The 27,283-nt window shown below is 38.9% G+C and overlaps 1 protein-coding gene and 2 long non-coding RNA genes across 6 annotated transcripts in view; 2 read left to right on the plus strand and 1 right to left on the minus strand.

Moving 5' to 3' along the window:
• LOC125256153 overlaps positions 1-1,717 on the plus strand; it is a 56,135-nt gene extending 54,418 nt beyond the window's left edge. For all 4 annotated transcript variants that reach the window (XR_007182065.1, XR_007182064.1, XR_007182063.1 and 1 more), the window contains 2 exons: positions 170-253; positions 1,590-1,717. This is a non-coding gene — a long non-coding RNA (uncharacterized LOC125256153). The remainder of the gene's footprint in view (positions 1-169; positions 254-1,589) is intronic.
• Positions 1,718-11,398: 9,681 nt separating this feature from the next.
• p3h1 (prolyl 3-hydroxylase 1) lies at positions 11,399-26,070 on the minus strand. The gene is made up of 15 exons (XM_048171883.1): positions 25,275-26,070; positions 24,241-24,393; positions 18,306-18,495; positions 17,949-18,080; positions 16,661-16,800; positions 16,258-16,347; positions 16,112-16,164; positions 15,373-15,494; positions 15,123-15,280; positions 14,915-15,007; positions 13,982-14,120; positions 13,798-13,888; positions 13,639-13,714; positions 12,974-13,114; positions 11,399-12,028 (listed from the first exon to the last, which is right to left on the minus strand). The coding sequence occupies exons 1-15, from the start codon at positions 25,728-25,730 to the stop codon at positions 11,546-11,548; spliced, it is 2,517 nt and encodes an 838-aa protein (XP_048027840.1). The 5' UTR covers positions 25,731-26,070; the 3' UTR covers positions 11,399-11,545.
• Positions 11,922-18,274, plus strand: LOC125256155. Its single transcript, XR_007182066.1, has 7 exons — positions 11,922-12,051; positions 13,977-14,129; positions 14,921-15,009; positions 15,107-15,265; positions 15,449-15,523; positions 16,654-16,759; positions 18,021-18,274. It is a non-coding gene; the product is annotated as an uncharacterized LOC125256155 (long non-coding RNA).
• Positions 26,071-27,283: the final 1,213 nt, after the last annotated feature.

Here is a 27,283-nt window from a genome sequence, read left to right on the forward strand (position 1 = left end):
TACTGCGCTGGTGAGCGTTGTAGTTGTTGTAGTCCAGAGCTGCGCTTGGAGTATTTACGACAGTGTGATTCACTGAAGGAACCTGTAGGGGGAGCTTCGCAAATCTTACTGAGTTCCGTTTTAATGCATCATGTTGCATTGATTTATACATTGCAACATTTTTTTACAGATTGCTGACTGGCCCAAGTCAAGAGTCCACTGCCAAGGATCAATATAACAGCACACCTCTCCTCAACAAGTCACATGATTTGAGGTATCCTTCATGTCTGTAGCATAAATATTGTGGGAAGACTTACGCACCAAAGTTTAATACGTAGGGTTAGTGTTTTGTTGAAATTCCTGACACTAAGTATGAGTAACACCACTAAATACCACTACTAGTAAAGTATATACAGGAAAGAGAAAGAACACAATACACCTCTGACATATTTGGCAGTCATAGAGCTACAGCTACAACAACAGAAACCTCACAAAATACTCCAGACCACAAACGGCAATCAACTTTTGGACTGATTTAAATTAGATAATTAATCTGGCGTCTATAATCTTGTAGATAGCATTACACAAGGCTGTGAACAAGGATTTATGAAAAACAAGTCATTATTTCATTGACCTCGGAGAGGTGGGGCAGTTCTGTGTTTTCCAAAACGTCTCATTAGGTTTTCCTTTGAAGCATCCTCTCGAAACAGGATTAGCCCCTACGGTCCATCCCGACATGGAGTCAGGGGTCGAATACGCACTCGGGGCCCCTGGGATTGGTGTTATTACAAGGATAGGGGTTAATTATCTAGATAGCAATGAACTTTCTTTTTTTCCCCAAAAAACCACAAGACTGTCCGAATCCATTCCTTCTTTCTATTCATCCACAACCCATCCCTCAATACGAGTCACACACATACACAAGGATGAATTCACAGTCCCTGCCCCTATCCCATGCACTGATCACCCCAGAGTTGCTGTTTACATTTGAGTGGGTTTCACTGAACTATGTAGCTCAGACAAGCCCTTTTACAAACAGCTCATCAGCCCATCTTTCTGCATGGATTAAAATACCATGTAACCATGCTTGTATGCAGCTGCACAAAACCTACAGATCCACTGCTCAGGGGGGTCAGCGTAAGAGATAAATAGACAGATAGATAGAGTAAATTAACTTGAATTGCATGCTTCATTGATACTGTGTCACTGTGAATAATGTTGTAATTCTAATTTGCATAGGCCATGGAAACAATCTAGCTAGTAGGCCCAACATTTACTATTTTATTTTATTATTTTATTTATTTTTTGCTCTGTTGGTCCTGATCTGTTTCACAAATGGTACAGTAGGCTATGCAAAATATTGCACGGAGCTACCTCTGCTCTCTGTTAATTGATTGGTTATTTAAGTCATATGACTCAAACTACAGAGAGCATTGACAGTGTGTCTTATACTGGGGATGTGATTTAATGTGGGGGAAAACAAATCCACATTACCATCGTTTATTCCTTATGGGGAAAATTAAGAGTTTCCAAAAGATTTGGGTATTTATAGAAAGAAAAACATGCCTAAAAATTATTGGTGTGTGTTTAAAGAATGCTTTATTTTGCAGACTTAATTACAAGGAAAATACTTCCAGGCAGTTTTTGAAGAATATTTCATTGCTTATGAAGGGAGCATTTGAATATGGTGGTTAATACAACATGGACTACAACACCGCCCTCTTTCAATCTATGACAGGCAAGTGCTATTCTGTTTCTTCTCTCCAGAGACCTTTGCACTTTCAGATTCAGGCACAAATAATACTGCATTTTACAAATAATACAATTATTAAAAAGTGTAAATTGAGAACATTTTAGCTATAATTTCATTATCTATGTGCTAATCTCAAGGTAAAAAGCATGTATACAGATGAAGGTAGTGGAAAACTGAAGTGGATTGTAGTGGAAGTCCCCCTCCTTCGCAGGCCCAAACTTCAGCGGCTTAGAAGCTCTCTGGGAAACTCTGACCATTGAAAAGGCCATCTGGTCAAGTTCACTGCTGGTTAATTAGCAATGAGACATTCAAGGTTTTCACCTTTGTAGACAGCAGACTTGTAAAAAAAAAAAGAAGAAAAGAAAGTTACTTGCAGTTCAGACAAAATAGATGGAACAATTTAGAGAAGAGTTGCACATATGACAGTCTGAAAATGCTGATTTTATGTGAATTCTAACAACATGGACTACAGGATTCATGTTACTCCTGTTGAAAAAAAAAAAACATATGCTGGTTAGGTATGTTTTGAAGCATGGCAGCTGGTTAGAGCTAGTATATGATGGTTCTTAGTTGGTCATGAGCTGGTTTAAGCTGGTCCTGAGCTGGAGCTAATTGCTTAGGACCAGCATTTGACCAGCTTAAACCAGCTCATGACCAGCTAAGGACCAACTAAGGACCAGCATAAACCAGCTCAAACCAGCTGCCATGCTTCAAAACATACCTAACCACTAACCAGCATATGTTCAATGGGGATTTGACTCCAACAATACATATGTAGAATTATGTGCGTTCATTGTGTTGCTTGAAGGTTTAAATGCCAAACAAAGTACAATATTATTGTCAACTGCCAAGCTAAGGTATTGGGAAATTCAGACTGCTACTGGTTACAATGCTAATTTGCTTGAGATAATATGTGTCTGATTTAGCCATCACCTCTCAAAAAAACTAAATCTGGACTTTGACCTGAACAAAAATCTGAGCAAAAGTAGTGTAGAGTATTCTATCCTTAGCAAATATTGAAAATAACAGAAGGGTTGTTTTCATTTTGTTCAACAGACATCACATGACCAAGTGTCTTTATAGGAAACTGCTTAATGAGGTTGATGAACTAAACAAATTAGGGTGTTATCAAATTGTAAAGTCTACTCAGGCGCTGTAATGTTCATGTTGTTAGAAGGGTGGGAATCTTGCGATGCAATCTAACTCGATAATTTAATTTAATATTGTACAAAGAGGGACACAATATGGCAGACGTTCTAGATGTGTTTGGTTGACACAATATATTATGGCATTGAGTTGTCAGTATATTTATAGACAGCAGGATAAAAGTGGTACTAAGAGTATTTCCTTTTCCAAAAGGCAAGCTGTCAAGATAGTTCGTAGTTATCTGAAGCTGTCACTTTGATTAAAGGTAGTGAGATTGGCCAAAATCAAAAGCACTCTGTGATGTTTGATGTAGATTGGGGGGAAAATGAGTAAATGGGATCTGGTGTACTGGAAAAAAATTGTCAATGAAACATTAACAGTGTTATTGAAAAGAGGAAAGAGAGTTTTGCGCATGATCAAAGAAGCTATCTCATGTGACATTGCCTCTTCTCATCATCGTTCTGAAACTCTCCCATATGTGGCTGTATGACCCCATTCCAGATTTGCTGTTGACTTACACCGAGCACAAAATCCATCCTTGCATTAGGGAAGGTGGTCAGATCCTGTCCGTTTTCCACTCCTCTTTTTCCAGGCCCTTACAACACTAAGCTGAGCTTAAAAGTCAGCTGACATGATCAAAGATACCAAGTCATATTCCAGCTAACGAGACCAGAGTGTTCCTGATGCATGGAGGAGACCTCCCAGAGGACGGGAACCTGTGCCGTGCACTCCGACATGGGAAAGGACCGACTTTTGTGGCTCGAGCCCCATTACCGTTCCCATAATTGCTTTTTCCATTGTTGTCGCCCACTCTTCCTCCTTTTGCCTTTATTGTACGCATACAGCAAAGGGAAGCCTCTTGCATTCATCCCACTGAGATAGAGGGATCTTTTTTTTCGGCCCCCTTCCAAAATGTACATTTGGAGGGTTCGTGTTGAGCGCGCTTCTGAAGACATCAGAGTGCACTCAACGGCTGCGACGTCTAGAAAGAAACGAGAACAACGGGGTTCCCTTTTATTTGGCTATGCACTTATCTTGGTCCGGATGGGCTCTTTGTTGCCCTTGGCCAATGAATTGCCTCTTCCACCTGACCGACAGAAAAACATCAGGCTGGAGAGGTGCCTATAGAAAGTTGTGCTCGAGAGTTTTCACCTGGGCTGAAGAGAGCGAGAGTAGCCAACGTCAACATGCCCTTCAAGGGGGCCAAGCCCTGGGGCAGAGCAGCTGAGTTGGACGAAGGGGTTTGAAAATGGGGGATTAGAAGGGGAATGTGTTGGGCTAATCCACCATTATGCCGCGGCCCTCAGGTCTTTAGTGACCTCAAAGAGTTCTGCCGCCCAGAGAAAACCAGAATACTGTCCAAGTCCAATGCCTAAAGGTGCATCACATTTAGCAACCTGTAATAAAGGTCAATAGCGTAGAGATGTATGAAGCACACTGCTCACACAGAAGTCAAACCAAACAGCTTTCTGTTGGTCAGTGCGGCGAATTCGAACATGAGTGAAATTTGCTTGGGGAACTTTATTGCCCTTGCATGAAATCTGCTTATCATGCAGATTCTTAGGCCCTTTCCCAAATATATCTTGTGGAGTTAAAATGGCTGCTGTGTGCATGTGTCCACTAAGTCCACAAGACCATAGGGTGTTCGATTTGTCGGTTTAGGTTTCAGAAGGGTGTTTGCGAGTGAATGCAGTGATAGAATTTCATTACTCCTTTATTTCTGTCTCTAACACAAAACAAGTGATACTACACCTTGCTGTGACCTGTTGTATCCATGACAGTCCAACAACTTTATTTGACAGATCTTCATCCAACATGGACGGCTCACAAGAAATTGCTAATGGCATCCTTCATGGAAATTTTAAGGTATTTTGACTGAAGTGGTAAGTTTTTGCTTTACCTAAATTACCTGAAAATTGATTTCCAGCTTGTTTCCAAACAAGGGCACCTGCATGATTCTCATCTCACCTGCTTCATTGCACTGCGCCTTGTGTTTTGAAAAGCAAAAAAGCGTTCTGTGTGACCTGCATTCATTTAGCTCACTGCATTTCATTCTGTGTGAACACCCGACTTATAAATGCTAAATCTACCACAGCCAGCGCAGCACCTACTGCTATCACAGGCAGATGGACTTAGTAAATGGACTGCATCATTAAATTATAGACTGTCACGTTATTACATTCTCATCAAAACACGGGAAAAACAACCATGGCAAGGGAAAAGTCACCCACAGTTGATTATTGCCATACATGAATACTGACATTCATATTGAAATGCTGGTAATGTGATGTGCAGTGTGTAATTTGCTCACAGGCTGGGGAGCCACTGTTTCCAAAGGCAATCTCAATGACAGTCTTCTCTTATCACAGGTAGCTTCTTCTTATAGACCTGCATCTCCTACCGTTCAAAGTCATTCCCTCCTCCAGCCAGTAAGGATGAGCTTCATGGTTCCCCCAAGCACAATCGCACTGACTTGGAGCCTGTCCCAGCCCGGCACCGGAATGATCCAAGTCTTAGGGGAAATAAGACGACAGTTCATTGCAGAGACCACTGAAGTCATCATTCAGGCATCCATCAAAATATACCAACAATGCCACTCTCTGTCTCCATTTTGACAAGATTTGGTCAAGATTGGTTAAAAATATGAGAATACGTTTATATGGATTTATGATTTTAGAGAATGTGAACTGTCAAAGGTTTAGCCAAAAGTTTCAGCCCTATTTCAGCTATCGGCTTTGCCAGTCTTTCAGCTATTGTTAACTACAGAAGCCCTGTAGGCCATGCATTATCATTTTTTTTTTTACTTGTTTTGTCATGATCTTGACTTAATTTTCTTGTGGTTATTACATAGCAAAAGTTGTGTTCTCCATCCTGACTTAAGTTGTTGACATAAGATTGTTTATTTCGTCTTTTCTATTGTTTTTTCTTGGTCCTAAGATCACAAAAGCTATGCATCATGGAGGAGTGAATTTACTTTCCAATTACATGGTTTGTGAGAAATAATGGCATAGTTTTTTCTCTCAAGATTGCGAGAAAACAGCTTTATGTAAATATCACAAAAAAATTAGGTGGTGATCACATATACTGCCAGAACTCTTTGGGCTTCCATAGTTTTGGCCAATATTATCAATTTTACAAAATTGTTGGCACTGTTTGAATAGTAATTATTGAATAGTACTGTTATCAGTCTTTTTAAAGTATATTATAATGGTTTCACTTTTTCTACAAACTCTAGACTAAAACATTAGTGTGAATGTACTTTATAAAATGAAAAAACAAAAACACGCTTAGCAATATAGATTTATAATATCCCATCTGTATTGAACATTCATATTCATATTCATTTTTCAATTAATTTAACTGATGCCAATAATAGCCAACAGCTTTGATTGTGGTTCATCAATTCATATTTTCAAATTGCATCTAAAAATACTATGGAAGTCAATGGGCACCATAAACTGGTTATAGACATTCTTCAAAATATCTTCTTTTATGTTCAGCAGAAGAAAGAAACTCATACAGGTTTGGAACAATTTGAGGGTGAGTAAATGATGACAGAATTGTCATTTTTGGGTGAACTAACCCTTTAAAGCTTCCCAGTGTGTTTAGAGTCACTGCATTGTAACTGATTAAAGCTATTTGTAGATATATTAGGAAAGTGATGTGATTATAATGAAAAGTTCTTCCAATTCATGTCTAACTTTTGTCCTGTTGCTCTAGCTTCATGGAAACTTTGGTTCTGATCTGATTCCATGTCAGATCTCGTTAAGTCTGCTGTTTTTCTTTTCCCGGCCACCTTTTCAAGCCGTAGAGTTGGAATTAATTTCGTCAGGACGCGTCCTGCTGCGTCCGGCTAAATCCTGCCCTGGGAGAGACGTGCTGAGTCTATCTCCACGGAAACAACCACTAATGGATACTTTCAACCTCCTCACTTTCAGCTAACGTTTCTTCTGTGAAGAGAAAACGAGAGAAACATTGCCTATTTAGCCTCAACTGACACTTCTTTTCTGACTTCTCAGAATTGGTTGTGTTTCTTTCACTTTTACTCCTCTCTTTACTGGAAGAAGCAATTGTCAGCAGATTACTGTATTATGAGACCTGGTTTAGACTGCAATGCCCTATAGCTCACCTTACTGTAAAAATGTAAGATGCCAACATTGAACTAGTCATATTGACAGAGGGTTCCTGTGATTTCACTGAATCTGGGGAGAAATAACTCTAAATGAATTGCGACCGCTGATATCGTTGTTTATTTGCATGTGCTGTTTGCATTTGATTCACTATATAATTATGCAAATCCGGTAGCTGCAAAAACACATCATATGTGCTTAACATAATATGAGTGTAGCAGTTCCTCATTGTTAATTGTGCTTGGCGAATAGCACTTACTTTGTGTAAGGCGCAATCATTAATAAGAATGCATATAAATTTAAATATTTAATTTAAACACTAATAATGGAGTGCTATTTCTGTTCATTTAGTGCCTGGGTAAGATTTACTGAAGGTGGTTATCAAATAGGGAAAGTTTTTCTTATATATTTTTTCAGTTTTCATTATTTAGCTGTGGTGCTTTAATTAGCAAACTGATATGTGGACAAACCCAACAGCTGGGTTAAATGTAATCAAAAAATATAACTCAATGGCTGGGTTTGTCCATATTTGACCCAAAGTTTGGGTTGAAACAACCCAGCATTTTTTATGCAAGAAAATAATTCTTTTAAGACTATCGTGTTAAAAATAATCACCTTTTTTTTTTTGCTACACTTGATCCATTGAAGGTTTCCTGAAAGTTGTCCAATCGTACCAGCCTTAATATACAGGGATTCCTAAAGACCAATTTACACGACTGATCGGTCAGGCAACCCAACGACTAATTAATGCTAAAAATATGTTGTTCTGCACATCCCTTTTAGTGAATAAAACACAGGTTGTTTAGTGAATTCGTCCCTCTGTGTCCCGTAAGGCTCAGGGGCGATTGCCGTTATAAACGTCTCATAATGGAGTAAAACAAAAGAGCTTGTATATGAACACAACAGAAGAAGTTTCATACCGCTTAGTACGCACCACAGATTACTTCTGAGTGAAAAGGCGTAAATCCATGTAGTACTGTATTGTATGCCAGTCACAGTGTTAAGGCTTTGCTTTTCTATTCTGTCCGAACAATAGCTAGTCACATACACCACAATCCCTGAAGCAGACAATGTGGTCTGTGTCTGCCAGGGTTTGTATGACACGGCGGGCAGCCCCACACAAAGACGGCATACAGCGAAGACACACGCCCGAGAAAAGGACTGTAAATGCACTCTGGCCGCCATCAAACATGTCAGAATGCAAACAAATTCTGTTTCTTCATGCAAGTCTCTACATAAGTTATGCATTTTAGTGTAAATTGACATGCGTCACAGTTTGAACTGACCGACAACATTGCTAATTGACCCCAGCCCTTATGCACACAAAGTCAATGTCCTCATGTAAAGGTCAGATGGACACGTGTGGGGTGTGTAAATGACAAAAGAAAAGAGGCAAGACTACAGAAAGTGCTTCCAAAGCCATTAACATGGAACTCTGAATTATTTTGCATTTGTTTTACATCTCATCAGCTCAAACAAAAGACAATGGATGTGTGGTAACAGTAAAGGTCTGCACCAAGCATCTGAACGCCCAGCAATCACAATACTGTAAACTCGTAAGGTATGTAAAATCAAACATGATTCAAAACATGAATGTATGAAGTAGAGAGTGTGTGGTCATTGCTAATGGCTTTTTGCCAATTTCAGGGTGGCTTCCCATTGTGTCTTCAGTCGCTGCCAACAAATGGTATTACACAAGACTACCAACAAGATCTTTATGTGCAGGGGGTAATGCAGTGTCTCTCTATATATTTATTTCAGTTTTAGACGCGGTAGCTTGTTTATAGCTTGTCCAAACTGATTTAGTTGGTCAGTGGCAGAGCAAAAGACCATTTTTGACCAGCAACAAACCATGTTGCGAAACCCATCTTGACCATGTTTTTCCTGCAGTAACCTTGATAAAGGTCCTCAGTGGCATCCCAAATCACTTCAGACCATCTAGAAACCAGGTAAATATGTTCCATTGGAGAGCTGCTAAGTGAAATACACAACAATATGTAGTCTTCTTCCATAAAACTTACTCTAACACTAATATTATTGGTGTTACGGACATCTAAAGTGAAATTGGACCTTGTTTTTTTGTTTATTATTTGGCTCTAGAACACCCTTGGTTAATGATAGAATATAAAAAACTCAAGGGGTAATTGATGCTGTGCTTAAATATTCTTTGTGCCCAGTGTAACGGCCCTTCGAGTAAAATTTTCACTGTAAGAGTCATTGTCCCCCATCAGTTCCTGGCATTCTGCTCATGGCTAGTTCTGCCCACTCCTCAGCAGTGGGAGGTACACAAGAGGAACTGTTTGTACCGCTAACAAGGGGAGGTAAAGGAACATGAGGGGTCTCATTGCAGCTGCCACAGGTCACCTTTCACATTCACCTCCACTATTCAACTGCCAGTATGCTCCAGGTGGGCTATTCAATGCCTCTTTGCAAGCTGTGGCCTAATATGTAAGAGCAAACCACATTAGAATGAATTGAAATGGTTGCACTTATTCTGTAAAACTTTGTGCGTTATATAAAAACTTGTTAAAAAAACAGCTAAAACCAGCCTATGTTGGTTTAAACTGGATGTAAGCTGCTCAAGCTGATCTCCCAGCCTGGCCAAGCTGGTGTTCAGCTGTTTTTAGCAGGTTGGTCAAGCTGGTCTCCCAGCTTGATTAGCTAAAGAAGTGGTCAAAACCAGCAATATATGACAAGTCCAGTTAAAACCAGCCAACCATCTTTTTTTAGCCTGATGCAAATGACTGGTGACCTGCAAGAACATGATGTAAAAGCTTATCATTTCTTCAAAAGATTATGAGTAAACGACCAAAACACTGGGGTTTGGTTTGCTAGCTATTTCCTCACCACAAAACTTGAATTTTGGTTGGTTAGCATGGAAATGCTAAGTACTGTATGCTAAATATGAGCATAAAAACAAGTACGCAATATCCTAGAAAGATTTAGTCGCCTTTTGTTTAGCTATGAACCATGATTTGATACTTGCTATTGCTAATAGCTATTAATAATTTAGGTGGAAGGACATCCTCATTCTAGAGAGCTTTTTATTTCACAAAAAAATGGATGTGAGTCAAGATCATCAATATCTTTATTTGATTTCCTAGAAGAGAAAGGCTGTAAGTTTTAAAATACTGAAACCTAAATCTTAAAACTGAAGACATGACCTCAAAGCTAACTCAAGATTTCACATAGACCATGAGCGAAACACCCGATTCATATGGAAATGCCTTATTGCTAGCTTTTTGTGATCTTGGTGATTCTTCTTCAACAGGTATCAATATTATAGTATTAATATTATTAATTTAGAGTTTTTTAGATATAAAAAAATCTTTTTGATGTATAGATTGTCTAATGATGTCTGATAATTATGCAGTTAAGTCATTACCTGATTATCTGAATGGGAGAGTAGTCGTTTTTCTTTGCTTCATGATAGTCTGGATGTCTGGATCTATTCACATGCAAAATCCATGTGGCGCAATAACATCCTTCTTAACTTTTTTTCCCCCTTCTTCCATCAGTCAATAAAAGGACACAGATGCTTCATTCTAATCTATTTGCTGCAGTAAATGACTTTGTCAAGATGGAAGAGGAGACTCTTTGTTAAGGTGTAATTGTAGGTGTCCTAAAGACAGCTTTGAATATAATTGTCAATGCACTTGTCCAGAAAATTGCTTTGGGTGGACCAGGCATACAGAGGAACAAATACTACAAATAGAGGAAAAAGTGAAGGAATAACCATTGTGAAATAGAAATTGTGCCATTTCAGAATTACTGTTTTATATAAAAATTCCCAAAACAAGTACAAAAAGCTTGTGTTATTGAGGGAACAATGTACTTGGAGAGACATTACAGAAAACACATTGTCCCTCAGCTCAATGCTGCCACCTAGTGCAGTGTTACATCAGTGCATCATATTCATGAACTCGTGTTTGTTAAAAATCACTTTAATATCATATGAAGAAAACTGAATTTATGGCTGAGTAATATCTGAAATTGTGTGGCTTGTTGAAGAGAGAAGTGTTTTGCTTGGCAGATGATAAAACAGGTGAAAAAAATTGCATGTAATTACATTAAAGAAGAAAACAGCCATTTTCAGGGAATATTTTTACTTGTGCCTAGAACAACAATGGCATTAGCTACACCATGTTAAAATCCCACAACATCTTAGTGCCTGTGAGTTTTGCACACTCAAGCACCACTCATTAAAAATGTTTTGCCCTGTTATAATAATAAAAAAAAAAAACATTTTGCTTTTATTCAGGAATTATTATGGGAATGCAAAGTGGCAAATGTAAATGTAAGCTGCCATACTTTTTCAATGAGTATGAAACGTTACTACTGTATTTCGGTTCCTGAGGCAAGGTTAGATTTAATTACAATTCAGGCAAAACAGAAAATAAAACACTTAACTTGATTGTCACCCACAAGTCTGCACTCCTGTGATATGTCTTTGATTTTAAAGTGTTTTAGAAAAATGTACCCAACCATCAGCACTGCTCCATCTCTGATTAAAAAACTAAGAATAAAAGAGAGAGGCTCATAACTCATTGTGTTTTTCAGCTGTAGAGTCTTTAGGTTCTGTGGTCTTTGACTTTGTTTTCTTGTCATTTGCAGTGTTTTTAACAGTTGCTTTGCCTGTTTTCTTGCCAGGTGGTTTCTCTTTTTCATCTGACTTTACAGGTTTTGTCTTGTTGGCTGTTTTTGATTTCTTTTTTTCTGTTGTTATGGTTTTTGTTTTGTCTGCTTTAGCTTTTGTTTGGGTTTCTGTTTTGGTCGTCTTTTTTGATGCTTTGGCCTTTGGTTTTTCACTTTTCTTGCCATCAGTTTTGTTGCCCTCAGTAGCTTTGCTGGGTTGTTCTGCAGACGTGCTTGTCTTTACTGTGTCTTTTTCTGTTGTTTTAGCAGGACTTGTTCCATCAGGTTCAGAGGGTTTCTCTTCACTGTCCGTTACTGTTTTCTGGACGTCAGCTTCAACTGGACCAGAAAGCTTTTTCAGAAGTTCTTCAGCCAGTAAACGCTCCTGTGGACCCAACAAAATGCAAGGTTAACAATTATGACTTAAGAGTAAAGAACACTGTTTTTGTATTTATGTACCAAATTTTCCAGAATATAAGTGACAGCGGGGCACAATTGCATGGTAAATATTATTTCACCAAGTAGAACATGTTCCTGGATCAACAAGGATGTTGATCATTCCAATCAACCAATAAGATTTGAGGGAGATTTGAGGTTTAAAGTTTATGTCAAGTTTAGGCTTATAGCAAGAGTTAGGGGCTTCTACACCATTCTTATCCACCTATCATTTCCCTCTGATTTCAAGGATAAGTTGTGGGTAGGGTTAGGTTTAGGGGTAGGGATAGGTTTAGGACTACGTTTTGGGGTGAACGTGATTTCACTAAGTACAACATGTTCCTGGATCAACATATTTGTTGATCCTGGAATAACATTCCAATCAACCAATCAGATTTGAGGGACAAGTTTACTGTTTTTGTCAAGTTTAGGCTTACAACCAGGGTTAGGTGCTTCCACATCAGTGTTATTCATCTATCATTTCCCTCTAATATTAGAAATAAGTTATGGGTAGGGTTAGGTTTAGGGGTTGGGAAAAGGTTAGGACTAAATTTTCGGATAGGAATGTTGTTCCAGGATCAACAAAATATGTTGATCCAGGAACATGTCTTACTTGGCAAAATCAGGTGACCTATGTTTTGGACAGGAATGTTTTTCCAGGATCAACAAAAGATGTTGATCCAGGAACACGTCTTGGTAAAATCATGGTGATTTAATTGCATTTGTGAGGAAAAATACACAGATAAGTCGCATTTTATTATTACATTCAGAAATAATGTCAAATACTACTGCATAACATAACTTTGGCCCCCGGTTTCACAGACAAGGCTTAAAAAAAGGCTTAAAAAAGGCTTTATTTTACCATTCGCAAAAGTGCACTGAAAGTTCTACTCGCCTTCTCATTGTGATGAGGATCCAGAGTGAACCGAAGCACTAGAGCACACCTCTGACCTTTAGTTACTGCGGTGACTCCATGAAGGTTCTCCTGTCCGGCTCTGAATCCCACAACTCTACCACACTGAGGCTTCACCACTGCCTGAAGAGATGGTAGAGTGAAATAATAGCTGTTTATAGACATTTAGTAGAGCATGCTGCCACATAGATGTTGACCAAGTCTAAAATGACTCACTAAGCTACAATATATTCATAATACTAATAATTTAAAGTGATAAACTTTTTGTAAAGGAATCAAAAACACAGTGATAAACAGCAGTATTTTAATTTAATTGAATTTATTTAGCTACAAAAAAAGACACAAAAAACACTAAATGAACAACTTTTTTGAATTGATTCAAACTGTTTCGCTAAAATAAAATGAATTAGACTTCCCAATGCTATTTTAGAGGAAAAGGATATTCCAGGATAGAGTGTTTGATTAAATCTTGGTTTTAGTTACACTAGTATTTTTATTAGCAGTATCATTAGTACCACGCTACTATAAAAATATAGATATGTTAGTAGTGTCACTTCTTTTAGTTAGTTAGTTAGTTAGTTAGTCCCTCCCCTATTCACAGCTCACTAGTTTGAATGAAAATGATGCAAAACATCTAGAAATCTTACAGAGACGGTTTTGGCGTCCGGCTCGGTGAAGATAAAATCTCCCCCTTCGAAGTCATCATTGAGGTACAAAATGGCACTACAAAGCAAAACAGAATGTATTAATGAGAACGCTATAAACTAAATAACCATAATGCTTTACTGGTTCCTCAAGCGGCAAACCTGTAGCCTTGTTCGCTGAATGCTGACGGCTCTCTGATACACTCGTTGAGCTCGGAGATGAGCAGACAGTCTGCCCGGTCTTCCTGTTTCTCTGGATAGAAAGAGAGACCAACATGTGCTTGCTTGAGAACTAGGTGTTCAAGATGCAAAAATACTGTATATCTTTCTTAAAATGTCAGTTTACCAATGGTGGATCGGCAAACCAGGTCTGAGCTGGAGAAATAAAGGGGTGATTCCAGACCAAAGTTAGTTTCCAGAACTTTATGGACCTTCTCATTGAGATTGAAAAACAAATGAGCACTCTTCAAGGGAACTAGATCCTCCTGGCCAAGGTATGAGACAAAAAAACAAAACAAAACATTTGACTGATTAATTAAAATACAACATACTTGAAAGAAAGGACAGAGTATCATATTTTTACTATTAATACAGGGTTTGCATAATCTAAATAAGCCCTGTACCTCAAGCTAATTTTTTTAGATGTTTGATTGTTTTAAAACACACTAACATTTAAAATTTTGCGGTCAGTACGCTTTTTTTAAGAAATTAATACTTTATTCAGCAATGATGCATCAAATTTATTAAAAGTTACAGTTATAATATGTAATGTTACAAAAGATTTCTATTTCATATAAATGCTGTTCTATTGAGCTTTCTATTCATCAAAGAATCCTGTAGAAAATGTTTTACAGTTTTCACAAAAATATTAAGCAGCATGTTTCTTGAGCAGCAAATCATCATATTAGAATGATTTCTGAAGGATCATGTGACACTGAAGACTGGAGTAATGTTGCTGAAAATTCAGCTTTGCATCACAGAAATAAATTACATTTTAAAATATATTCAAATAAAAAGCAGCTATTTTTAATTATAATAATATTTCACAATATTCCTGTTTTTACTGTATTTTTGATCAAATAAATGCAGACTTGGTGAGCATAAAACACTTTTACCAACCCCAAACCTTTGAATCAAGCCCAACAAAAACAGAAACTAAACAACTGATGTGTTGCATGCTGCTTTATCACACTGATTAGAACACATTGCAAATATTAGTTTCATATAAATTGACTGAATTCAAGATTGTTTTTAAACTCTGTAGTAAAGTATGTCTCACCTGCAGAGCTTTGAGAACTGTGATGTCCTGAAACATCTCACTTGCTGAATGAGGGGAGGGTGCTGCTTTAAAACCATCCTGAAGAGCTGCTGCCTGTGAGATTTGATATAAGCAATATAAAATTGTGAAATATTTGGCCGATTGCAGTAAACAAACAAGACTTCTTTGTTCACTCTTTTGGGAAATCACAAGAGAAGTGGAAACATACAGCGGAGAGGCGATGAAGTTCCTGACACTCATCAGACGTGATGACGCCATCCAGGACGACTCGCTGTGAACCGTTCAGGGCCGTGGATGTCATGGTTACCCTGATGTCATCAAACGGGAGTTTGTTGCCAGTTTCCGGAGCAGGTGCTGGTTTGATTTCTGAAATAGCACCAGTTTTGAATCACTGAATTAAGATGTACACATAAAATTGGAGGATTTGGTCATGTGACTTGTTTATCCCTACATCTTACCGTCTTTTATCAAAATGCCAAGGTCTGATGTTTCTTTAGACTTCTCTTCCACAAGTGTCTCGATCTCTTTCATCAGGTTACCAATCTCCTCAGTAATCCTCGCGGCTGTTTCTCTATCCGCCCTGCGAGCACGAGAGGAAACCGACGTCAGGTCAGTTGAACTTTCGGTAACACTTTATTTTAGGGTCTAATTCTTACAATTAAATGCATATTACTAGGATATTGGCTGTTTATTAGTACTTATAAAGCAGATATTAATGCCTTATTCTGCATGACTATATTCAACCACCTAATCCTCTAAAACCCTTAATAAACAACTACCTTACTAACTGTTAATAAGCAGTTTATTGAGGAAAAAGTCATAGTTAATAGTTAGTTAATAGTGAGAATTGGAGCCTAAATTAAAGTGTGACTGAACTTTCATGCAACAATAAAGATATACTTACTTTTGTTTCAAATACATTTTATTTAGAACTTTCTATTCATCACAGAATCTTAAATAAAATGTTTAATGGTTTCCACAAAAATATTAAGCAGCACAACTGTTTTCAACATTGATAATAATAAGAAATGTTTCTTGAGCATCAAATCAGCATATTAGAATGATTTCTGAAGGATCATGTGACACTGAAGACTGGAGTAATGATGCTGAAAATTCAGCTTTAGATCACAGGAATAAATTACATTTTAAAATACATTCAAACAGCTATTAGTAACAACATTTCAGAGATATACTTACTTTTGTTTGTCTCGTAGTTTCTTTGGCATGACATCCTCAGGAGTCCATGTGTCCTGAGATGGAATGAGATCAAGATTTTATCACCATTTGTAACTGAACACAAATAAATATGAAAAGTACAGCACTGTGCGCATATGAACACTTACTGGATCAACAAAAGTTTTACCAAACATCTCATAGCCGAAGTAAAGGAGCTCTTTTTCCAGCAGAGACTTCTTAATATGCTGCTTAACAACCTGCAATAAGAAAAATAACACGATGATGTTTTGTTCAAATGTCTGCACTGGAAGTGTGCACCATATTTCCATTGAAAATGAATTTAAAATGATGTTGGTTACACCTTATTTTAAGGTTTCTTTTAGTAAGGAATAGGAATAGCGTTTGGTTTGGTTTAGTTGCATGTAATTATGCATAATTTATATTTATTACTATAGTAACTACATGTAACAATGACACTAAAATTAGGTGGTACCTGATGTTTTTATTAACTGACATGATAAATAAATGTGCTGTCGATGCTTGTGCATCATTGCCATGTGCAGACGGTACCTCTCTGGCTGTAATGTTGGCAGCTTTTTCATCTCCCAGCACGGCGGAGTAGTACGCCAGGTTCTGAGCCATGACCGCATCCTCAGGGTGGAAGAGCAGGTATGTTTTAGCACACTCAATGGCCTGCTCGTATTTCTCACCTAGGAGAGAAAGCTTTAAAATGAACCCAAACACAAATAACACATGATGCATTTACCCCAGTGCATCTAACTGCCATGCAAACTTTGGCGTACTTAAATATGTCTTCTAAAAACATCAATATTTATGCTAAATCTGTTATTATTATGTTTTTTATAAACTATTATATAGTATTTATTAAACTATTACATAGTATTGCATAGTTATAAGCTATTATATAGTATTTATAAAATATTTGGAACTATTATATAGTATTTATTAAACTATTACATAGTGTTGCATAGTTATAAGCTATTATATAGTATTTATAAAATATTTTGAATTATCTTTTAATTTTTTAATTTTAAATTTTAGTGTGTTAGGACTTTTGTTGTGCTTTTGTCATATTATTTTTTTGTAAAAAAAAAAAAATTATATTTCTATATAGCTTTAATTCATTTTTATTTCAGTTTTAGTATTTTTTTTTCCTGATTTTTATATTTAGATTTATTTCAGTTGCTGAAACCAATTTTTGGTAACACCAAAAATTAAAGCCTTTATAAATAATTATAAAATTATTTTTAATGCCTTGAAGGGATAGGTCACCCAAAAATGAAAATTCTGTCATGATTTACTCACCCTCAGGTTGTTCCAAATGTATGTAAAAATACTATGGAAGTCAATGGGGTCCATCAACTGTTTGGTTACTGACATTTTTCATAATATCTTCTTTTGTGTTCAACAGAAGAAAGAAGTTCATACAGGTTTGGAACAGCTTGAGGGTGAGTAAATGATGACCGAATTTTCATTTTGGCGTGAACTATCCCTTTAAATATGACTTGTAATGCCTTATAATGCATTGTATGGTCTCATGAATAATGTAACCACAGGTATAATCCATTATAATACTTATCTATCAATTGAACACATCTTTAGAAAGTAAACAAACAATCAATTTCAGATGTAACAAGGAATCTGAAAATATGGTTACAATTGTTTATGAAAAGCTATAATGCATTATAATGTACATTATGAATACCTTTATAATGCATTATACATAAAGGCTTTATGTAAAGCATGCCCCATTTTTAATAGTTTTGTATTTAGTTAACAATAACAGCACTCAAATCTGGTAATGAATATGATTATGCTGAATAAGAGTGTATCATACTGTTATAATATGAGAACTGAAGATAGTTAAAGTGCGAGGGGAGGAAATCTTCAAAAGGCTTCTCTCTTCCAGCGGTGGATGCCAGCTCCACGGCACAGTTCTGTTTGCAGCTCAAAACGTGAAGGTAATGATCTGTGATCAAAGCAAATATATACATGAATACTTCAAAAATCCATATTTATGAAACATTTAGTGTAACAGAAATACATACAAGGAAAAGAAAACTCAAATAAGACTCAAACACCATGACTTTTCAAAATTACATCAATTATTAAATCAAAGAGAATCTTCTCCAAGAGAAACAAGCACTATCGGGTGTTGTGAACTCAAAATCAGAAGCATCAGAATTCCACATGCCTGTCATAGATTGGAAGAGGTCGGCGCTGTACTCCATGTAGTTGTACCCGTCGTAATCAAACGCTCCCTCGCAGAGAACTCGGCATTCTTCATAAGCGGTGAAGTATTCTTCTACAGCGGCCTCAAAGTGCTCGATGGCTGGGGCAAAATCTTCTGAACTGTAATGTATCTTGCCTTCTAAAAATTCAGCCTGAAAACAATTACAGTGACAGTCAATTATACTCAATTATACTTACAACATTATAAACTATTATACATCCATCCATCTACCTATTCATCCATTCATCAATCCATCCATCCATCTACCTATTCATCCATCCATCTATCCATCCATCCATCCATCTATTTATTCATCTATCCATCCATCTACCTATTCATCCATCCATCTATCCATCCATCCATCCATCCATCCATCCATCTATTTATTCATCCATCCATCCATCTACCTATTCATCCATTCATCTATCCATCATCCATCCATCTATTTATTCATCCATCCATCCATCTACCTATTCATCCATCAATCCATCCATCCATCCATCCATCTATTTATTCATCCATCCATCCATCTACCTATTCATCCATCCATCTATCCATCATCCATCCATCTACCTATTCATCCATCCATCCATCTACCTATTCATCCATCCATCTATCATCATCCATCCATCTACCTATTCATCCATCCATCCATCTACCTATTCATCCATCCATCATCCATCCATCTACCTATTCATCCATCCATCAATCAATCCATCCATCTACCTATTCATCCATCCATCTATCATCATCCATCCATCTACCTATTCATCCATCCATCCATCTACCTATTCATCCATTCATCTATCCATCATCCATCACAGTCCTCCTCTGCCGAGCATTTTGCTCGCTAATGTCCAATCTCTGGTGAATAAGATGGACGATCTTAGAGCCAGGATAAGTTTCCAACGGGACATAAGGGACTGCAACATCTTTTTTTTGTCTGAAACCTGGCTTACGCCCTCTGTCCCGGATACCGTTGTTACGCCAACTGATAACTTTTCTGTTGTACGGATGGACAGAACAGCTGAGGCCGGTAAATCTAAAGGCGGAGGAGTGTGCTTTATGATTAACAAGAAATGGTGTGATCCCAGGAATATTTCTATTCTGTCGCGCTCCTGTTCGCCTCATTTGGAACATCTATCTATCATTTGCCGTCCATTCTACCTGCCCCGGGAGTTCTCATCAATTATTGCTACTGTTGTTTATATCCCACCACAAGCAGATACTGGCTTGGCCTTGTTTAAACTCCACGATGTGCTCAGCGGCTACATTAATAAACATCCTGATGCTGCTGTTGTCATCGCGGGTGATTTTAACAGGGCCAACCTCAGGCAGGTTATGCCGAACCTATACCAATATGTATCCTGTCCAACTAGAGGACCGAATACACTTGATCATTGTTACTCTCAACTTAAGAATGCCTATAAAGCTCGCTTATCACCAGCTTTTGGCAAATCGGACCATGCTGCCATTTTTCTCACACCGGAATATAAACAAAGGCTTGTTCAGGAACCCCCGGTGCAGAGGGCGGTAACGCGCTGGACCGCCGATTCAGAAGCTATGCTACAGTCGGCGCTTGACGATGTAGACTGGGACATGTTTCGATCGAGTTCCTCTGATGTCAGTGAGTTCACGGATGTTGCATTAAGTTTTGTAAACATGCTAACTGAACAAGCTACGGACACTATAGTTGTAAGGACTTTTTCAAATCAGAAACCGTGGATGGACAGAACTATCCGTGTTGCAGTAAACAAACGTACTGCTGCATTTAACGCCGGGCTCGAGTCGGGGAACATGAGTGAGTACAAAACAGCGTGCTATGCTCTCCGACGGGCAGTAAGAGCCGCCAAACACCGATACAAGGAACGCATAGAGTCACATTTTCAGCTAAATGACTCCCGACGTATGTGGCAAGGACTAAGAACTATCTGTGCCTTTGGAAACAAATCCTCTGTAGCTGTGAGAGCAGAACCGTCGCTGGCTGACGAGTTAAATTCTTTTTATGGCCGTTTTGAATGCAACCGTGACAACGCGAGTCTGCCAATCTGCGTGTCAGGGAGCGGCAGTCAGAGCGGCGATAACTATGTGGTCACCGTGTCTGAGGATGAGGTTCGGAGGGCCCTAAAGCGAGTGAATGTCAGGAAAGCAGCAGGTCCCGATGGGATTCTTGGCCGTGTTCTAAGGACCTGTGCTGACCAGCTCGCTGGTTTGTTTACATCTATTTTTAATGAGTCCCTTGCTACCTCAGTAGTTCCCACTGTTTTTAAAAAATCAGTTATTATTCCTGTGCCCAAGAATAATAACCCTTCGTGTCTGAATGACTATCGTCCGGTTGCCCTCACGTCAATAGTCATGAAGGTCTTTGAGAAACTTATAAAGAGCAATATCTGTTCTTCCATTCCTGACACTCTGGATCCTCTTCAATTCGCTTATCGCTCAAATAGATCCACTGATGATGCCATCTCTCACATCTTGCACTCTTCCCTTGAGCATATTGACAGCAGTAAGGGGAATTATGTAAGGCTGCTGTTTGTTGACTATAGTTCTGCTTTTAATACTATTGTTCCCACTAAGCTAGTTTTTAAACTTATGAACCTTGGCCTGAACTCCTCACTATGCAACTGGATTCTTGATTTCCTCACTGGCAGACCTCAAGTGGTAAAGGTCGGTCAGTATACCTCTAACTCCATCACACTGAACGTGGGAGCTCCACAGGGCTGTGTCCTGAGTCCCTTGCTCTATTCTCTCTACACGCATGATTGTGTGTCTTCCCATAGCTCTACATCTATTATTAAATTTGCTGATGACACTGTGATCTTGGGCCTTATTTCCAATAATAGTGAAGCTGCTTATTTGGATGAGGTAGAGAAACTTACATCATGGTGCCAGGACAATTGTCTCTCTATGAATGTGCGTAAAACTAAAGAGCTAATTGTGGACTTTAGGAAGAGATATCAGCAGCCTTACACTCCTCTTATGATTAATGGGACCCCTGTGGAGAGGGTGAGTAGTTTCAAGTACCTTGGTGTAAACATCTCCGAGGATCTGACTTGGACTACCCACATTCAAACTCAGGTTAAGAAAGCCAGACAAAGACTGTACCATCTGCGACAGCTGAGGAAATTCAGAGTCTCACCAGCGATTCAGAAAACTTTCTATGTAGGGGCCATCGAAAGTGTATTGACTCAGGGTATTTCAGTGTGGTATGGGAACAGTTCTAGTCAAGATTGTAAAGCCCTGCATAGAGTTGTGCGCTTAGCTGAGCGCATTTCAGGCTCTGCTTTTCCCTCTTTGGAGGACATCTATCTTAAACGCTGTAAAAGTAGAGCTGTTAAAATTTTTAAGGACACAAAACACCCTGGCAACTTTCTTTTCATTTTGTTGCCATCTGGTAAGCGCTTTCGTAGCTTGATGGCAAAAACTGAAAGATTTAGGAGGAGCTTTTTTCCCCAGGCCATCAGATTTCTAAATTCAAGCACACCGTTTTTAACTTGTATATGATTGTGATGCTGTCAAGTATAAACTCTGCACAATTTGTTGCACATTATATTTCTTTGTACATTTTGCTTTTGATAATTGTGGCGACCAGGGCGGGCGAGAGCCGTGAGGGAACGGCGCGAGGCCAGTGGCGCGAGTGTTAATGAGCTTCACCTGGGAGGCGCACCGGCCTTGAGTTCCTCACGGAGGAGCTCCGGGAGCATAAAAGGAGGAGCGACTACAGTGAAGGACGAGAGAGGACCAGGCCTGGACTTTATGTTATGTTTTATTATGTTTGTGTGGCCGGCAGACGTCCGCGAGGGTCTGCCGGCATTACTTTCGTTTTGTTCTTTGTTTATTTCTAATTAAAGTTTTGTTGAATGTTCGCCGGTTCCCGCCTCCTTCTTCCCGTATTGACGAACTTCGTTACATTGGTGCCGAAACCCGGGAGGAAGGAGGGACATGCTGTCGAAGAGCCCTCGCTGCTGAGGGGGATCGCGGTGCTGCGGAGTTCGGGCAGCGCGCGAGTGTGTGTAGACCGCGAGAGGCTGCCCGAGGCGGTGGTGCTGGAGCCTAGTGACAGGTGGGACGGAGAGCTCGAGGCTGTGCCCCTGGGACGAGGTGGGGTGGCTGCCGTCCAAGAGGGAGCGGAGGAGTCGCCGCCGTTTGCCGTGGGCCGGAGCCTGCTGCCGTCCGCCATAAAGGGGAGGAGCAGGGAACGGGGGACTCGCTGCCGGCTGCCCTCAGTCCGGAGGAGCCATCGCCGGCCGCCAGGAGGCGGTCGAGGATCGGGCCGTCCACCGAGCGTCCAGTGCCACCGCATGGCACCGCGAGGAAGAGCCTCCCGGCTGGCTGAGGACCGAACGGCAGTGTGTCGGGGAACCGGACCAAGAATTTTTTTTTTCTCTTTTTTCCTCTCTCCCCTCTCTCGTCCTGTCGCTCCCCTTGCTTCCGTCTCCTTTCTCTCGTCTCGTCTGTCCTTACCCCCAGGTGCTGCGGCCGCCGAGACAGGCCCCGGGGGGGAGTAGAGCGCAGTCTCGGGAGTACCCCCCGGCCTGCGAGGGGCGATGGGGGTATGTGGCGACCAGGGCGGGCGAGAGCCGTGAGGGAACGGCGCGAGGCCGGTGGCGCGAGTGTTAATGAGCTTCACCTGGGAGGCGCACCGGCCTTGAGTCCCTCACGGAGGAGCTCCGGGAGCATAAAAGGAGGAGCGACTACAGTGAAGGACGAGAGAGGACCAGGCCTGGACTTTATGTTATGTTTTATTATGTTTGTGTGGCCGGCAGACGTCCGCGAGGGTCTGCCGGCATTACTTTCGTTTTGTTCTTTGTTTATTTCTAATTAAAGTTTTGTTGAATGTTCGCCGGTTCCCGCCTCCTTCTTCCCGTATTGACGAACTTCGTTACAATAATATTTATTAGTCTATAGTATATTGTCTTGTATAATTTATTTATAAGTTCATCATTTTTATTTGGTTTTTCATATTCTTTTGTATAATTTTCTTGTTTGTACTCTTAATATTTGCATTGCCTGTGGAGCGGACCTGTTTTACATTTCACTGCTGGTCATATGTTCCATATAACCATGTACGTGACGAATAATAAAAGTCAAGTCAAGTCAAGTCAAGTTAATCCATCTACCTATTCATCCATCCATCAATCCATCCATCTACCTATTCATCCATCCATCCATCCATCCATCCACCTATTCATCCATTCATCTATCCATCATCCATCCATCTACCTATTCATCCATCCATCCATCTACCTATTCATCCATTCATCTATCCATCATCCATCCATCTACCTATTCATCCATCCATCAATCCATCCATCTACCTATTCATCCATCCATCCATCCATCCATCCATCCACCTATTCATCCATTCATCTATCCATCATCCATCCATCTACCTATTCATCCATCATCCATCTACCTATTCATCCATTCATATATCCATCCATCCATCCATCCATCCATCCATCCATCCATCATCCATTCATCCACCCATCCATCCACCTATTCATCATTCCATCAATCCATCTATTCATCCATCCATCCATCTATCTATTCATCCATCCACCTATTCATCCATCCATTCATCAATCCATCATCCATCCATCTACCTATTCATCCATCCATCCACCCATCCCCCTACCTATTCATCCATCCATCCACCAATACATCAATCCATCCATCCACCCCCCTACCTATTCATCCATTTATCCACACATCCAACTATCATCCACCTACCTATTCATCCATCCACCTACCTGTTCATCCATCCATCCACCTAGCTATTCATCCATTTATTCATCCATCCACCTACCTATTCATCCATCCATCCACCTAGCTATTCATCCATCCACCTATCCATCCATCCAGATATATTCAGATTAATAAACATTCCTCGTACCATGTGCGGTCTCTCCTCCAGGTCCTTGAAATCAGTCTCATGCACCCCAGCCATCATCCTGTAGTACTCTAAATTCTGTTTCATCTCGGCATGTTCAGGGTTTGCTATGAAAAATGTATTTGCTGCTGCCACTGCCTTGTCAAGCTTGTTTATCTGTAAGTACAAAGAGAAACAAAAAACATAGAAAAAACTAAGAAGAAGAGAACAAAAAAAAAAAAAAAATATTCAGATACTGGATAGAAAACACTCACACTTTCCAAGTTATACTTTAGAGACAAAATTGTTCCTAGAATATGGCTAAGCATGAGACACAAAAAAATATTAAAAATGTATATGTTGAACTGTAAGTCATGAATTTGAGAGATTGCTTTAAGCTTTAAGGACAGCAGCACTACTTTAATGACAATTTTCTTTTCAGTTCAACAGCTCACTCTAATTATGGTGATCAATGTATCTTTTTAATGCAAAAACTATGCATTTTAATTTTTGTGCTTAGCTGAATATATTTGTGCTTAGCTAAATATGGCTTATGCTTAGCTATAGTCAGGAACAATTTTGTATCTAATGTATAACTTGGAAAGCGTGATTTTAAATGCAAAAAACTTTGCATTCTCATTAGGCCCAGTGGTCTGAGGCTCATGGGCCAGACTGTAGATCTCATTAAAAACCATAGCTTCAAAAGGCAGTAGTATTTTAGAGCCTCTCACAGAAGTTCTGGAAGCTTGAGCTGCTGCAAAGCTCCACCTAAAGACGTGGCACAGTGATGAGTTTGAGGGGGTTGGGAAAACGTGGATGAGCTTCTCAAACATTTAACCATTCAATGCTATCTGCGCTTCGTACACAGTTATGCACATCTGATGCACATTTATGCACTGATTTGATCTGCTACATAACTCGATGGCCTAGTTTTGTTTACAAAAAGCTCGTCTAATAAGATGCACAGATTTCCCCCATTCCCGTTATTTTTAAATGCCTTTGCATTTTTATAAAAAGTTTTCCATGCATTTCATTCATGCTGGCCTCTTTTTTTTTACCTTAAAGTAAGCCACTTGCAGATAATTGTAAGGCGTCCTCTTCTTGAACTCCAGCTCTATGTTCTCACTAACTTTATAAAGTGTCGGTGGTCCCAGTTTCTCGCTTTCACATGCATTCACACAATCAGCCCGTTTGAGAATCCTCTGGAAAAACGCTAAATCCTCCACAGGCCCGGTTCCTGGGATCGGGACACCCAAACCTGGGAAAGAATCCCCGAAAGCGGTGTGATTCGCGCAGGATAAGCGGCAGTGCGTCTGGATTTTACGCAGCGCTCCTTTATTCCGCAAAGCTCTTTCCATGTTCAGGATCACAGCCAGCCAGTCCTGCTTATAATACGCCTCCACCGCGTTGTCAAAAAGCAGATCGTATGGCTCAAATATTCCATTGATTTGAGTGTCACACAAGGGGAAAAGTACAGTGGAGAGGACTGAGATCAGGAACAGTGAGGTCCACATCTTGGAGACTGTAGGCCTGTGAGGTAGAACTCGGTTTTGGAGACTCTCCTAAAGTCTCTGGAAAGGGGTGGAGCTCCAGGACTGTGTGAAGCCTGTGTAAGAGCGGAGATATTTAGGGCAACTGTGTGAATATGAGTCTAGGCGCAGATTTGACTGACAATTTAGGCATTTTGAACTCAGATTATAAAGTGTGTATACACAATACATAAACTGCGTGAGTTGGTATGACAAATGTGTACAGTAATCTAAGTGGTCTTTTTTCTGTTTACATTTAATTTGCTTTTCTTTATTAGGAGAAAAACAGCTGGTTAACACTTTACAGTAATTTGCAGTCATTATCAAACATAATTTACTACTTAACAGATCAGCAATTCTGTCATTCAGTGTGTACATTCTCTTATGAATAGCCTTTAAGATGCAGTATTATTGATCTATTTTTATACTTTATACTATATATACTATACATACTATTTTATACATGATTTTTTTAAAGTTAAAATATTACTAAATGTTCAATTTCACAAAAATAGAGTAATCACAGGTCACCTGGGATCTTTAAACTCTTATCAAAAATGGTACGTTTGAGTGTGTGATTATATGTGTGGATACTTAGGTATGTATATGTATATACTTTATAGCTGTAAGGTTTTATTTGTGAATGTATGTGCATACACTTGATGAATGGCCGAAATGTCTAAACTTTTATGCTTCAGCATATATTCTATACTCGTGACATTATGCTTGACATTCTTGGTATTACAATATGTATTGAGTGTTTATATATATATATATATATATATATATATATATATATATATATATATATATATATATAAATTTGTTTAATTACACTTTTATTATTATTTTTTAATTTTTTATTATGTTTTTAATTTTTTTTTTGTTATTATTATTCTATTTTTTAATTATTATTTATGTATTTATTTTCTCTCTGGGGGGTGGGGTGAGGTGGGAAAATATTTTTCACGATTCTCCTGTATCTGTATCCTGTTAATATTGTAAAAGTTCAATAAACATTTTTTTAAGGTATGTTTAAAAAAAAAAAAAAAAAATATTTTAAAGTTTTGCTAAAAAAATAAAATTTCACAGCATTTGACTAGTAAAAAAAATTAATGTAGTCTAGTCAGACCGTCTGGGATATATTTTTGCAATGTGTTGTTTCTTCTCGTTGTTGTGAGAAAACCAAAAACGAAATTACAAAGTTGTTTAAATTAACTTAAAAACTAAAAATAAATAAATAAAAACAGAAACAGCTTGCATAATTAAGATAACATGAAGAAAACGTCCAAAAGTCTAGTACAAAACAAATGATAAACTTGTACAGACTTGCAGTTTTTGGTTTTATAATTTCAAGCTCAGATCTTTCATAACTCACGTTACAACAGTCTACGTAACACGACACGCGAAGGCTGCCTCTAAACATGCACAATCGCTTTGTATTTGAATCATGGATATAATAAATATCACTGTGTCTCATAATATTCAAAATTATTATCCTAGAAACACGTGCTATAGTTTAACCCCTCGTTAAATAT

This window comes from Megalobrama amblycephala, linkage group LG21 (genome assembly GCF_018812025.1).
Source record: "Megalobrama amblycephala isolate DHTTF-2021 linkage group LG21, ASM1881202v1, whole genome shotgun sequence".
Classification (NCBI taxonomy): Eukaryota; Metazoa; Chordata; class Actinopteri; order Cypriniformes; family Xenocyprididae; genus Megalobrama; species Megalobrama amblycephala.